We start from the raw sequence: 15,847 nt of genomic DNA, 5'->3' as shown, positions 1-15,847 counted from the left end.
GTTAAAGAGCAAAGGCAGCCTCTGCTTCCTTTTTTTTCTTTTTTTTTTTTTGCTAGTGCTATGTTGCTTCATAATTCCAGGTATGTGAATTGGAAATAAGTCTACATCTAAAAAACCTCTCCACTTTCTTAGTTTAGAATTTCTTGGGCATTGTTTGAACTGTGAAGCAGCTGCTGCTTGTCACTCTGCTAAATCTCACCATTTTTGACACAAATTTATGAGTAAAATGTCAGACTTAGTCTGAGGGAACAGACTGAAATTCTTCACCTGAAGCAAGTCTTTGGAGTTGAAGGCACATAGGCCAGATGTACTCATGAATTGACCTATACCGTAACTCAACAGGACATTCTTCCTGAGGAGATCAAGGCATCAAAACCCGTTAATCAGTTTTGGCCTCATGTTTAATGTACAGCCTGATGTATCTTGCGTCTAGCCTTGTCTTGAGAGGACCTCTATGTCTGTTCTTACCTCTTAACCAGGCAGCACCTGTAGAGTGGCTGCTCGTGAAGTGTGTTTGCAGATAAGCTGTATTTAAGATAGATCTTCATGCTGGTACATGTCGGACAACACCCAGCCTCTTACCTAACGGTTCAGAATGGAGTTACTACTGTAGAGAAGGTATGTAGGTGTGTAAGCATCCTCTTGTCTTGTGTTATTCTGCCTCTTGTATGTGAGATGTAAATGGTTTGTATACTTAGTTAAACTGAATAGTAACTTGTTGCCTAGTTTTTTTGGTTTGGTTTTGGTGGCTGGTTGGTTGATTTTTTTGAAAATTGTCTGCTGTGAAGTCTGCACTTTAGCTCAAATGTGGAGAGTTAGTGGAAACTTGAGTTCTTGCTGGAAAGTGTCTAAATATGTGTGTATGAATATTCAGTGTTTTCTCTGAATACTCCTTTGTAGACTAGGATATTTAATTACTCTGAACTATTTCAGAGTTGAATATGATATAACTGGTTTTGAGTGTATGCTTTCGTATAGCTGTCCTAAGAATGTGGGAAGAAACGTTTTTGGCTTTGGAAGATGTCTTTACTCAAAAGATGTGACATTCCTTTTCTGCTTATGACCCACACATCTGAGTATTCAAGCAGCTCACAGGGTGCGTTATCTTAAACAAAAGGAAATTGGATTGCTCAGAGGCTGGATGTATTTTCAAGCTGACTTGTTCCCAGTCTTTGCTAGAATACTGTTACATAGAAAACCTATTTCTTGTGTATTCTTTGTCTTGAATGAGATACTGAGTGATGGGAACTTATCTGGGAAGTTTTAGGAAAGGATAATATATGTGGTATAGGATACAGAATCTGTGTTCTGAAGGAATTAAACTACAGAATTCTTACAAAATCCAACAGAAAAAGACTCTTTGACTTCTTGAAAGTCAAAGTATTAGCAAGGGAAAAAATAGATTGGCTCTGGGACTTTCTGTTCTTTTTCTAAAACAAAACAAAAACCACCCCCCACCCCAAAACACAACCAAAACAACAAAAACCACCCTACGTATGGGTAACTTGTTATCTACTGCCTTTGTTTATACAGAAATACAATAGAGATAACTGTACTTCATACAGTTAAATAAAATTAACTGACCTGTAATATAAGTTAAAATTGCATGTCCTAGACTGTTTGCATGAACTAACTCTAAATATTACTGATGCACTGAGTGGAGCAGCTTAACACAGGTGCCAGTATCTCAACTTGACTTCTGCTTCCAGCTAAATAAAAGATGCCCTTCTGGGTGACAGCTTGTATGGCAAGTCCTGAACCAGCCCCATGTTTGCATCTGGTCTGGATAAAGCAGTTTTAACAGATTGCGTGAGCTGGGATTAGTGTAGAATGTTTCAGGCCATCTTCTCGGGCTGTCGCAGCTGTCATTAACATCTTAGTACAACTCAGATGTTAAGGTTGTAGCGTAATGTACATAGGTCTTTTGTTTTCTTCCTAATTAGTTTGCATTAGTCTAGAGGGCTTTTGTCTCTCTCTTTGCAGTCCTGTAATTGCTACTGTGGTGGTGTTTCTTATTATGCAATGTCTGCCATGCAAGGCACAGTATCCACATGTTTAATATTGTCCTTGTCATGTTGTGAGGTGAAGTGTTAACTTCTGTGCTTCAGTCATGCAGCTATGAAATTGTGATGTTATGTACTGTTTGAAGTAGTGACTATCAAGTGAAATTGGCACGGTTTACCTTCTGGATTATGCCCCTGTGAGACTTCCCATCGTGTCCTTTGATGTATCTCTAGAATTGATGTGATCTTAGGGTCGTATTGGCACCAGTGATGTTTGGATGCACTGTCTTACTCCTGGGAAGCTGATACTCTCCCTGAGGAGAGTAGTTAGGAGCAGAGGCATGTGCAGTGCGTATAGCTGTGAAATGACCATGCAGCAGCGGTTCCTGGAACAGCTGATTTTAGCGGAGGCGACATTCTGCCAGCCCTTGTGCTGGCCTGTGTTTAGGCAGGTACCTGCGCACCTGGCCTGGATTGCAGTAGTGCTGTGTTGATAAACGCTTTTGAAATCCAAGCCACTGTAGTGTCTAGTTTTCAAGTTCTGTGCTAGACAATAATTCTCTTGGATTATGTCAGTTTGCCCTAAAGTTAGAAGGTCGCTTTTAGAGCCATTACATGAACTGTCGTTGCTGATACATGCAAATCTCTTTTGGCATAATTGGTATTTTTGAGGAAGATGTATGCAGGAGCACAGCAGAAATAGCAATATGTAATCAGATGTCATTCTTCATGAGAAGACACCAGTTGGTAGACCAGAATAATTGTTTTTACTGTGCTCTAATTTTGCTGAGTTCTGCATTCTCTTCTTTTAAAACTGATTACACTAGTTCCAGTTGAACACTCAGTTTTTTTTCTTAGACTTTTGTAACTGATCACGTGGAATTAGTTGATTCATCTGTTATTTACTGTACACCATGGTTACGTAGCACACATTCACAACATCACTAGTCTTGGTGAGTCTAGAAATAAGACTGACTTTATTCTCTGAAACAGTTTTGCCAGCTGCAGTTCTGGCTGCTGCAGTGTGTTTTGGAGGAACAGTTTATAGAATCTGTGTGTCATCTTGTAGTTAGTCTTTCCACATTTCAGCTGGTCTAAGTGACACCTCATTATGTCCTCCCTTCCTCTCCCAAATCAGTGTGTATATAGATGCCTGGCTGGACGTGGGATAAGAATGCTTTAAAATGCTTTTTGAATCATTTTTATAAAATGCTTTCTATTTAGAAGGAGGTTTTAGAGGTGTTGGAGCTCATGTGAAAATGTGGCCAAGGGCTATGAAATATATTTGGAAATAACTTTTTCCAAAAGTTCTTTCCAAAACATCTTGTTTGATCACACATTCTTTTCTTACCCCACACCCCTTCATTTCTCATGGACAGTAAGACAAATCTGAGAACTGGACTTGGGTTCCAGCTTGTGCTTTTTACTGTGGAAGTAGTATCTTGACTCAATTTAAAGTGATAGTAGTGTTACTGTTCAAGTCTTTAAAAAAAGAAATGGACAATAAACAATATTCAGCTGCAGCATACTGTGCAACTGATACAAGTGCAGACGGTTTGGCCACTTGTATTTCCACTTCACATTCATGCTTGATTAGTTTGAGTGATGTTTTGCTTGCCTATACTGCTAAAGATAACAGGCTCAATGATGACTAAAAGCCTTGCGTGGGCATAGCAGGTAGCTTACAGAGCAGAAGTTGCTACCTGAGGTATGTGATGCAGTATATTGTGGAAGCATGCTGTGTAGATTCAGAGTAACCTCTACTTTCACACCAGATTTTACCAATTGGTAGGATAAGATCACTATAACTCCAGTGACTAGATTATTAATTTCATTTGTATCTTTTTAGTCATGCTGTGTGTGCATGGATGAGATGTAGATGTTACAAAGCAGTTGTCTAATGCTACAATGAGAGAATCTAATGATGGCTTTTGTAGGAGCAATGCTGGAGATGGTACTTGGCTGTTTTTTTTTTTCAGGAATAGCTTTAATCTTGCAGTTTTAGTAAATGGGAATTTGGGATGAGCTTCACTAACTTTGTTCTTTAAATACTTTCTGACTAACTTTGTTCTTTAAATGCTTTTCAAAAGCTTTAAAAAAAGCAATAAACTTCTCAAACTGCTAGGAGAGAAGGGGAAGAAAAATAAATGAAAGGATTGTTGTGAATTGTAAAAGCCTCTATGCTGAGCCTCAGGAGAGGCTTGGCATAAAAAGATTTCATTATTGCGGTGGGGTTCAATGCAGGATTGTTAAATGCTAGAGGATAGAAAGTATTGCTTACCAAAGGCTGCAGTTTAGCAGGGAAGAATGAAGAGAGGTTTGAATTCTTTTGGAGATGTTTAGTTAGGTACTAAGATAAAGAGTAGGTCTGTGCAGGGCAGTAAAACACATTAATAGTGTTGTTCTCAGCCTCTTCATCTGACCTGTAGGGTGAAGCTCAGATGGAGATAGCAAAATGTCTGGGAAAGGTATGACAAAAAGAATTTGGGTGACATTTGTAATTATTTTCTACTGCTGTCCCACTGTTACCATCCTCTTGAAACTTTACTTAATGATATACGGTGTTGTGGGGAGATAGTGTGCCAGGCAGGAGAAGAGGTAATGCTAAGGAAGTGTGTATGCTGTTTGTTCGTCTGTGGCAGAAACAAAGATGAAGGAAGTGTTGGAGCACGTAGTACTTAAGTGTTTAGTGTTTAAAGCTAAACAGTGTCTTCTTCCCTGACTAACTGAATAATATAAAAAGGAATTTTTTTTTCATGTCAGCATAATGTGGAAAGTATTTTCTTCTATTAATAGAAAATCTTGAGCTAATGGAACATTTGAACAAGCTTAAGGAAGACCATTGGATTGGAAGCTTAGGTTGTGGTGACTTTTTTAACAGTTTTAATTGTGTAGTGCTTGAATTCGATATGTAGCATTTCAATGAAAATCCCAGTTACATATAGGAAACTTGATATAATTTTGGTTATCGCAAACTGGAAGCTCAAATAATATATTATTAAAGGATTCTGTGCTGCTGTTCTTCTAATCCCCTACATAAACATCTGTGTGGGTTGATCATGGTAGTAGCTGAAATTGCTTAGTAGTCTTAACTTCTTGGTGTTACAATTAAACTTAGCTGGTTTTACTTCAGAAAGTGTGGCATGAAAAGCTGGGAAGAAAAAAAAAAAGTGGGAGGGAAACAAATGTTCATCCTGTGAGCTGGATGTAGGTTTGGATGTCTGAGCCTCTGAACAAATGGCTTGAAAAAGAGGTCTTTGTATTTCCATCTCTGTTTTACTGGGGGTGTTGGTTGTGATACGAGAGCCTCATGCTGTTGCTGCTTGGTGGTAGGTGGGGTTAGGAACTGGTGGTTGTGGCAAGAAGGTAGAGGGGAAGACCAGAATAGGGAGGAGATCATATTTTGTGATCAGTTTTAGCCAATCCATGTGTTCACTGTCAATGATAGAGGATGTGTTAGGTCTGTATCATCCCTCTTAACTAACATTCATGAGGTTTTCCAGGCAGCTGTGTCAGAGTTGAGCAAGCTGAAAACTAGCTAGGAGATTTGAGGGGGAAGAGAGGAGGAGGTATGCGGTGATTCTCTCCTGATTTGTTTGACAGTGTGTAGTGCACTAGATTTTTAGTGTTGGCACAGTCGGTAAAACATGGATCAGGATACATGTACAGAATACTGTAAGACAAGGAGAGGAGGGGGAGGAGATACTAGTGGTCCTGAAAAGGGATATTTTCATTGCTTGAGCCTCTAAACACAGCAATTGTGCTCTGATGTAGGGATCTGTAATTCATAATGTGTGAATCAAACTGAGGGATATGTGAAACTAGCTTATAGTATGATACCAATCAGTTTTAAATATGCCATGTCCTAAGAATTCATGTTGTGTCTTTCTGCTATCGCTAGATGAGTACTACAGTCAATGGTTGTCTCTTAAACGTCATATGCCTTGCAAGGACTAATGTCTGTATTAGACTTTCATTAAATGTGAGTTATGAGGTATGAATCTCTGTGTATACTTAAGTGCTGAAATAGCTTTTGTCTGGGCTGTGCAACTTGTGCATGTATTCTTTACCTGCTAATGTTGTAAAATACTCTGCAGATATAAGCAATTACTGTCCTCTCACCTTAGACTTTTAGGAAGAAGGTTCTTACTCCCATAAATGTGATCTCTTTGGAGCTGGTGCTGCTGCTTTTTGGGAGTAGCACAGGAGAAAAACTTGATGGGCATTATCATCTAATATTGCCCAAATATTTTTAGGGTGTATCACTGATAAATTTACTCCAAGTATGTGACTTCCTCTTTTAGCTGCCTGATGGTTGATAAGCTGTAGCAGAGTCACTTTAAAGCACACATTAGTCACTGCCCTGTACTGAAAGTGATGACTAATCTCTGGGTCAGACTTTCCTTTAAGAAGTGCAACCTTTAACCTCGGTAACTAGGTGGAGGATTTCACAAAAATGTGTAAAACATTCCTGCCTTCTGTGCTGGGTCCCCACCCCACAGCTGGTAATTTGCAACTTCTATGTGAGCTGAAAAGTATGTGGGGCATCAGATGTGCTGGTAGGGTCTTCACAAATCTCTAGACCTTGCTGTATCTTTGAGAAGAATCTTGCTTTGGATAGTTGTTCTTCAACAGTGTCTGCAAAGCTATAGCAGAATGAAAGCAATTAGCAGTGAGAAGCCCAAGATGCTCAGACAGCAAACTACATAAAAGCCTGATGATCCAGAGGCGGCTTCTGGCACTCTTTCAGAACTTTGCCTGATAAGACTGAGGTAGTGCAGTGACTTCCACTCTTTGTAGACTGTCTATGATAGTCATTTTTAATGAATGGAAAATAGGACATAAGCCCAATGTTTCTTTGCAGTGTTGTGAAATGTGCGGTGGAGCGCCTTGTTTGCCTTTATTCAAAATCAGCTGATTTGGAGCTTAGGTGTCAGTTCAGGTTAGCAGACTTTTCTGTCCAGATCTGAAATACTGAAACAGGCTCGTTTTGGAGAGTATGGATTAAGTAGGAAGAAGACTTAATCTAGTTTTTCTGGGGTGAAGCTGTTGTGAGGGAGTCTTTAGTCTGTTGGAAAAAGTTCAATATTTTTCTGTTGAAAAGTGATTTAGCAATGTACATTAGCAGTGAAGGCAGCCAACACTACCCTGAGCTGTCTTGAATAGGAGCATAGCCAGTATTTATAGGGAAGTGTCTGCACTTCGCTTTCTGTCTGCTTGGTGGTACTTAGCTGTATCTGGAATACTGTGTCTGCTTTGGGTCCTTGATCCAGGAAAAAAATAAACTGGCAGCAAGCCCAGCAGAGGGGTGGTCGGTGTGGTGGGGAGGCTGGAGCACAGGCCCTGTGAGGGGAGGCTGGGGGAGCTGGGCTGCTTCAGCCTGAAGAAGAGAAGGTTCAGGGGAACCTAATAGCAGCCACTTCATACCTACAAGGAGGTCTTTGGGAACTCTAGGGCCAGGCTCTTCGCAGCGATGGGAGGATGAGATACTAGGGGCATCATTTGTAATAAGTAAATAGAACAGAAGTAGATGAAAAAAACCCAAACCAACAATCTGTCACTGTGAGAACAACTATGCAGTGGAACAGGCTGCCAGGAGAGGTTGTGCATCTTTGGAGGTGTTAAAGGTACAGCTGGATGAAGCACTGAGCAGCCTCATCTGATGTCTTAGCTGATCCTGGCCAGAGGTCCAAAGGCCTCCGGAGTTTCTTCTAATCTGAATTATTCTGTAGAATCAGAAGCACTGACTCTGACTGTTCTCAAAACTTTTGTTTTAGTAAAGACTGTTAACCTGCAAATTAAACTGTCTTTGTTTATGCCATATACAAGTGGATTATTGCCGGAGTGAATTACTATAGTACTAAAAGATAACAAATAATTGTCATTTAACAGATATTGTGACCTTGTTCCTTAAAAGATAAGGGGAAATAACTGGGAGGAAAACCTAAATCTGTCATGGCGTCAGGATACGCAGTGCCTTTAAAGGGCGTCAAACTCTTGGTGACCAAATATGATCTCTTGGAGTCTGGGGACCAAACAGTTTAAGAGTCTGAAGATGCCTTCATGCAGTTAAGTCAAACCTGCTCAGCAGTGTTCAGAATGATAAAAGAGCTTAAAGATAATATTTTAGTTTTGGCTGCCGCCGGCAACAAAAGTGCCACGCGGCCGCCCCTCCCCCCGCCGCGGTGCGGAGGAGAATGGGAAGAAACAGGCAGAAACCGGTGGGTCGGGATAAGGGCAGTTTAACAGAACAGCAAACAGAGGGAACAGGAACAACAATGATACAAATAAGGAGAAAAATACGACACGAACTCGCACAACAGACCCTCTCTCCCAACCAGGACCGGCGCTGCGCACTCCCGAGCCACGAGTGAGTCCCCACCGCGCCGCCCCTGCCCCACTGGAACCCAGCGTGACAACACATGGTATGGAATATCGGGCTCTGTTTGGCCAGGTGGGGTCAGCCCCCCCCCCCCCCCCCCCCCCCCCCCGCTGTGCCCCTTCCTGGAGTCCGGTGAAAATTAACCCTGTCCTGGCCAAACCCAGGACAGATAACTTTTTTTTTTTTCCTCCTCACTTAGGTAGTCACTGAGGTCCTGGTAAGTGCTTTTAAGGAAAAATTTACATATGTTTTACTTATAATCTACATATTTACACGTGTGTGGCTGTGAACATTTTTGGGGCTTTTTGGGACATACTGTTTCAGCAACCTGGTACTGCTGTGGAACACACTGAATACTAAGTGCCAGGAGAATGGAAACTAATAGCCTTCTCACTATTGAGAGGTGTCCAGAAATGGAATTCCATGGAACAGTTAAAACTTGGACTGTAGAAATAAATAACCAGTAATCTTGAAGCTTTTCCTCTCTCTCTGGATAAGTGTAGGGATTTAGTCCTTAAAAGACAGCTAATATTGGTACATTAGTAATGCTAAATGAGAGAATTGTAAAATTATACTCTTGAGAGATAGAAGGAATATCTGCTCTATTTCTACTACTGAAAAGAATTTATACAGGGTAAGTAGTTAATGCTTTTATGAAAAGTTGAAACTTACTGGAAGTGACAATGTGGTGATAATCTCAATTCTGAGATTATTTGAGTGAATGGTACTTCCGTAATACAGCTTTATCTTGCTTGCACTTCTTTAGCATCACATGAGCAAGAAATGTGTTTGCAGCCTGGTAGAGAATGTAGATAAACTTGTAACTTTTAGATAAACTGCAGTTTACTTTGTGCATGTATTTTTATATTGTAAGTGTAAACATGGTACAGCTGAAAGATGAACACAGCTCTGAAAATATTTTTACTGTGTAGAAATAGAAATTACAAGCAAACCTATTCAACTCAGTCCTGTTTCACTGTACCTAAATGTACTTTGCTCAGATCTGGTTTAACAGTTGTTTTGGAGGATTTTTTTTTTTTCCCCCCAGTGGTCTACATGCTGTGAGGCATATGTATAGCATGGAAGAAGGGATACTATAAAAACAAACTGAGACCTGGAATGCTTTTAAAAGTACAAAGAGAAACCCCCAAAAGTCAATTATGACAGCCATGAATAAAACTCATCACTGTCAAGGTAGCAGAGGCTCCTCAGCTTCTGTTCTAGTTCTGGTCCCACAGGTAGTCCTAAAAAACTGACTGAAGAAAATGCAAACCAGCCAACAGTGGCTTCCTGCTAATTTAGATGTAGATAACAATGTGATTTAGCTTTCTCTCACATTATCTCCAATTGTGTCATGTTTTTCTGCAGTACTTCTTTTACAGACCCTTTTTCTGCAACTACAAAATATGAGAATGTATTGCAGCTGTATCAAATGTTTGAGCCAACCTGAACAGGAGTGAGGCTTAAAAATACGACGGCCTAGAAACTTTTTCCGTCTTGTATGTGAATGTGTAGCTTTCCTTAATGTCAGAGTAGATCAGTCTTACTGTTTTGGACACTTGTTCTGCTAGTATTGTTCATATTTGGAACAGCAGGTTAAGAACTACTTGTCTGGAAATCCTGTGCAAATTGGGACTATTCAGTCTCTGATAAATTATAAAGTTAAAATATTTTCAGAAATGTTACAAGTTCCAAATACTGGATGGGAAACACCAATTGTGAGGTAACTTCATGTGAAAATGACCTTTGTGTGAAAAGCGGATGGCTGACAAGCTGGATAAAACTGCTTGTTATTCTGAAGTTCTAGTACAAAGAGACAAATGTAGATGTGCTTTCTTACACTTGTCTCAAAGCTGTACTGCCAGTGAACTTTTCTTGTTTGAATGACAGTCAGATGAGGATGCAGAAAACTAAAGGAGCTATTTCCATGGGAGCAAGTAGGAGCTCAGGATAAATAGTTACGAATCCTGCTCTTTTTCCATCTTTATCATTATTAAGATTTTCCTTAAAATACGTTGTTCCTTGTGGCAGTTACAACTTCTGCTGTAGTATTGCTGTTTAAGAAGCGCTGCTGCTTGATGAGGGTACGTGTCTGTTTTTTTAGGAGCTGAAGTGATTCCAGAAAGAAAACTTGTTCCTAAAACCTGTGTGTATCCCTTAGAGGAATTTTACAGGAATTATTTTGGGTTACTTGGCCAATTGTATGTGAGTCTTGGAGACTCCTCCAGTAGATGTTCCATAGGTTAGAGCAATTGAGTTTGATATTTTCAGACCCTAGATGTGGGCAAGATGGCCAGGTCTGAGAATTGCTGCCTGGTGACCGAATTAAGTCTAAGGCCTACTACTAGGCAGTTTATGGGCATCTCCCTGTTGTTGTTATAGAGGTGTTCAAGGTTTGCAAAAGAAGCAATGGGGTTTTTTACCTAAATTAACATGAGGACAACATGGAAGCTGAAAGGAGCACACACCTCACAGGGACTTGAATGGATGTGAACGGGGGACAGGGACTTGGCAGAAAAACCTGTGTACTAGGGAGTTTGTTTTACAGCCTGTAGCAGAGGATAATTAGGCTGTTGTTGCTCTGTATCTGTCACTTCTCTGGCCAGTCATTAGCAGCAAGGGACTGAAAGCTTCAAGCAGAGTGTTTTTGTCTTTTTCATCAAAAAAAAAAAGTTCATGCTTTCTTTTAGAATGTGGGAGAAACAGGTTGAAAAGGTACTATAAAGGAACTTTATGTTCTTACAGATCACTGATCAGATGATACATATCAATGTAAACAAAGTTTTGACCACAGTATGCACTCTGCTTGAAATAATCTTGATGAGCCATCAGAAATGACAGATCAATATGCCTTGCAATCCATTTAAAACTACCAGGAAGGAACACAACTTTTTCGTGCAAGTTGTGCGTGTAATTGCTTTGCTTAATAAGTTAATACAAAAACCTAAGTACCACTCTACTTTTAGGTTATTAGGTTATTGTTCGTCTGTAGTTCAGATGCCCTTTGATCTTTAAGGCTTGCTTGGATGTCATTAAACATCTGAAAATAAAATCTTCCTTTTACTGATGTTACTGGTGCTGTTATGTATTTGTGGGGAAGAGAAGGAAATAACTGAGGTTACTACTTACCGTGGTGCTCTCTAGTTTTCAGTAAACGCATAATTCTAAAAAAGTTTCAACTGCGCAGGATATAAAATGTAAGTTTTGTGGATCTCTCTGTCAGTGACTGCTATGTGTAACGTAGCGTTGAGAGGTAGGGTCTTAGTAGGTGAATGTTAGCTAGGCTTGCATTCCGAAACTTAAGCAATTAGACAGTTTCAGAATTTTTCTGTCCTGTCACTTAAGCATTCTGTTGTATGCTTATCTTTAGTAGACAGAGGGAATAAAAGAATGTGTGTGTTCAGAAAATGACTCATGAAAGTTGAAATGCTGTTCTTCCACAGATTAAGTAAGGCTGTTGCTTTTGCAGCTGCTCCAAAAGAATATTCCTAGTTGTAAGAAGCATCAGAGAGGTGGTTGCCTGGCTGTTGGGTTAAACATCCCCTTCTCTTAGGGAAGCAAGAGTTTACAGTATAATTATGAGGGAGAAAAAGCATCTGAAATCACCACTTCTTTTCTTGGAAGTTTTTTTTGGGGAAGTGGAGAGTTGTGGTTTGGGTGTTTTGTGGGTGTGTGTAGTTTTCATATACTTGTTGATCAGGGATTTGGAAAAGGTCAACTGATGACAGATGGATTTCAGAAACAGAGAGGTTAATTTAGAAATGCTCCTTGACTGTTTCAGTGTTACTTATATGAATCTCACATATTTGGGATTTGAACTTTACCCCTTCTCTCTTTCAGCAGTATGAGCAGCAGCTAGGATGTCACTAGGATTTACATGCTGACCATGTTAAATGTCTTCTCTGTTTGGGGTAATGAGGGGAGAGGGACCAAAACACAAACACCTGACTGTCCAGGCTGTTATGGTTTTAGATTGCCCTTGCGGTCAAGAGGTCAGTTACTGAACAGGTTTTTCCTAAGCAGGTTGTTTTTTGTCTTAAGCAGAGTTCTGTTATGTATGGTTAGAAAGACTGGCAGCTCTGGTTTCTGTCATGATGACTTAATTGTACATACAGAGTGGCAGACTGGCAGCCGGTATTGGCATGCAGAGTCTTGAGGTGGTGGTAGTGTTGAACATCTCTTAGAGGAACAATTGGAAAAAAGAGAATTATAATAGATAGTGAACACTTTGTATATGACAGTACTACTTTTGCCATGGGAGCAGAACAGAGTAATAAAAATAGGTACATCACAACTATGACAAGTGGTTTCACAGAAGATGAGGGGTGGGGAAATAGCCTTTGTTTTGACTTCAGCGATGTCGATTCTGTAGAGGTGAACTGCATTCATTTCTCTTTGTAGAAAATGTTGTTATAAAACGTATACGCTTATCTTTTTTTTATCTAGTGTGATTTTACTGAATTGATAAATGCAGCCTGAAATAAATCCTGTGCGATAATGAATCTTGCTATTTGCTCCTGTTTAAAAAAAAAAAAAATCTATTTAGTCATATTTTTAAGTAACTAAAGGACAAACACAGACCCATCTGTAGTCTGTTCTACATATAGGTTACCATAACTAATTACTGTTTTGGTTGAAACAATTTAGATCCACAATAATTTAATGGAGTTATCCATTGTGTAGATTTTCTGGATGAATCTAAATTACTTTATGCCTTACAAAATCAAATTCTGTAGTGTCCTTCTGTTTTCTGTCCTATCACTTCAAATAACAAAATTGCCTGATATATATGGACAAACTGTGTTAATAGCTGTAGCAACCCTGGGGTCAAAAAGGAGATATTTTGTATGGAGTGCACGTAAGCAATAAAATTAAATATTGCTGCAAGCATGGATTAGTCTTAATTCTGACAACTGATAAAGCAAGTGCTGCCATGATCATTGAAGTCTGTGGATCTTGTCTTTTTTTTTTTTTTAAAAAAAGCGCCTAAATTGGTACTAGTTCCTAAAGTGATTGAAGATGGTAATTATCAAGTTACTGAGTAGGAATTGGCTTGAATTATTTCACAGTAACCACCTGTCTCTAGTTTGCCTTTTGACTGTATGTGTAGGTGGACTTGGATGGAACTTAGGATAAGCATTTTTAAGATACTTATTCAATGTCACATTACTAGTTCTTAAGGTCCTCTCTGTTTTGGGTGTTTGTTTTTTTTTCAGATGATACAGCTGTAGAGGAAAGAAAGATTCATCTTCATGACTTGCTTTACAGTATCTGAACAGTGAAAGCACAATGGACACTTTTTAGAGTTTTACAGGAATCAAAAGTCATCTAGGAACAAGAGCTTTGGACTTTGAGGGATAACAGACTTTGGAGAGCCCAGAAATTGGTCAGTGATAAACCCGATTGGGCCATACGGCTTGGGAATGAATACCATTGAGACGGCAAAGCTTGAAGAGCATATGGAGGGTCAAAATAATGACAATTCTAATGGCTACTCACGACCTACTCTCTCAGTCAGTGAAGAGAACAAAAATGGCACTACCAAACCAAAGGGCTTGTCTAATGGCTTGCGAAAAACAACAAAGAAATACCCTGATTACATCCAGATTGCTATGCCTGCTGAGTCTAGGAACAAATTTCCTCTGGAATGGTGGAAAACAGGCATTGCCTTTGTCTATGCTCTCTTCAACTTGATTCTAACAACTGTCATGATCACTGTGGTCCATGAGAGAGTACCTCCAAAGGAGCTAAGCCCTCCCTTGCCCGACAAATTTTTTGATTACATTGATCGTGTTAAATGGGCTTTTTCTGTATCAGAAATAAATGGAATGATACTAGTTGGATTATGGATATTCCAGTGGTTGTTTCTTAGATACAAGTAAGTAGCTGTATTTTTTTTCTCTGCTGTATGTTTTCTGAACTTTAGTTTCCATTGTTCACTTTAGGTAGCAGAAATCTTGTGGTAGAATTTGTAGCAATACTGTAGAATAGGGCTGGCAGGAAAATGACAAAGGGATGACTTCTTTAGAAAATGTTCCAGGGTCCATGCTGGATATGGAAACACAGGCTTCACCCGATTATTGAATCATATTTTTAAAATCTGAATTTGACACCTATGTTACACTAGTCAAACTTATTCTGGGATTGGGCTTTTCAAAGTGTGTTTCCTGACATGGTGATGATTAAACAGAGGAAATCATGATGAAGTAAAAAAATTTCATCCAAACTTGAGGAAGAACCCACTGTCCTGTACAGCTAGACTAGCAGCTTTTTGCTTTGTCTGTATTTGCATAAGCCATACATATTTAAGTCAAGTACATGGTTATAATATGGGACTAGAAACAAAAGGTCTGCAGGTCAAGGAAAACTGCCAACAGCACACCTAGGTTAGACTGAGGCCACATTAAATTGGTGGGAGCTTTGTGTTGTGTACTATTATGGGCTAGCAAGACTAAAACCTGAAGAAAGACTTTTTAGTATTTGATTTAGAGAAGTGTGTGGTGAAGAGCTGGGGGTGGAACTGCTCTTTAATTCTAGGGATTTAGCTATCTAATAAAGGTAGAGCTCTATAACTGTTACATTTATACGCTGCATGTGAACTTTGCACTCAATCTTTTTTCTTCCTTCCCTTACTTTCAGATCAATAGTGGGACGCAGGTTCTTTTTTATAATAGGAACTTTGTACCTGTACCGCTGTATTACTATGTACGTTACCACCTTACCTGTGCCTGGAATGCATTTTCAGTGTGCGCCGAAGGTAAGAGCCTTTGCTCCCTAATTCTTGCCTTAGTCTCTGTCTCAGTCCTTATGGCTCATTAGAGCAAGCAGAAGATAATGTTCCAGGTGTTACTTAATAACACAAATTACTTTCAGTTGATGTCTTCAGAAACATAAGATAGTGATAAACCAAAAGTTGTGTGATACAGAAAGAGCCTCCTGTTGTTGCTGTAGTTAAGATGCTTTAAAGGAGAGTGCCTATGTTGAAATAGTACTGCTACCAAATTAGTAAACTTGCTTCTGAGGCTCAAGCTAATCACTCTAATATGCAGCAGTATTTTTTTCGTACGTGGTGGGATACCCAAGGTCAGCATTGTAATGCCATAGGCTGATAAGCAAAGTTGTGTTGCAGTATCCTTTTTAAAAAAATGCATTGTTATCATATGCTTTGTCCTGTTTCTCACACTATTCTGTGAACAGCTATCGCAATACCTGGTCAGCTGCCTGCCTCTGCTTCCAGCCTGCAAAATGTGTATAAATGTGACTAAAACAAGTTCAGCTATTTAAATGAGTTGATACTTATGGAAACATGTACATGATAATATTTCTGCAAGAATATTTTAAAAATTTTGTGGCAGTGTAGTTCAGTGATGACACAAAGGAATTCTGTTACTGTCATTTTAGATTACTAATAAAAAGTTGTAGTACCCGTGATAAATCAAAAGCTGATCCTAATGCATGTTTA

General features: G+C 39.4%; 1 protein-coding gene across 6 annotated transcripts in view; it reads left to right on the top strand.

The window, feature by feature from the left end:
- Positions 1-15,847, top strand: part of SGMS2 (sphingomyelin synthase 2) — a 41,940-nt gene that overhangs the window by 17,968 nt on the left and 8,125 nt on the right. For 2 of the 6 annotated variants that reach the window (XM_075421370.1, XM_075421372.1), the window contains exons 2-4: positions 8,345-8,428; positions 13,602-14,263; positions 15,025-15,142. In XM_075421370.1, coding sequence (XP_075277485.1) covers positions 13,809-14,263; positions 15,025-15,142 — 573 coding nt within the window. In that variant the 5' untranslated portion in view covers positions 8,345-8,428; positions 13,602-13,808. Of the gene's footprint in view, positions 1-8,344; positions 8,458-8,992; positions 9,020-13,601; positions 14,264-15,024; positions 15,143-15,847 lie in introns of those variants that run through there. The other 4 variants (XM_075421375.1, XM_075421369.1, XM_075421373.1 and 1 more) reach the window with 3 other exon arrangements.

This window comes from Opisthocomus hoazin, chromosome 5 (assembly GCF_030867145.1).
Source record: "Opisthocomus hoazin isolate bOpiHoa1 chromosome 5, bOpiHoa1.hap1, whole genome shotgun sequence".
Taxonomy (NCBI): domain Eukaryota; kingdom Metazoa; phylum Chordata; class Aves; order Opisthocomiformes; family Opisthocomidae; genus Opisthocomus; species Opisthocomus hoazin.
The sequence above is the reverse complement of the archived record's forward strand: the minus strand, read 5'-3'. Positions and strand labels throughout refer to the sequence as shown.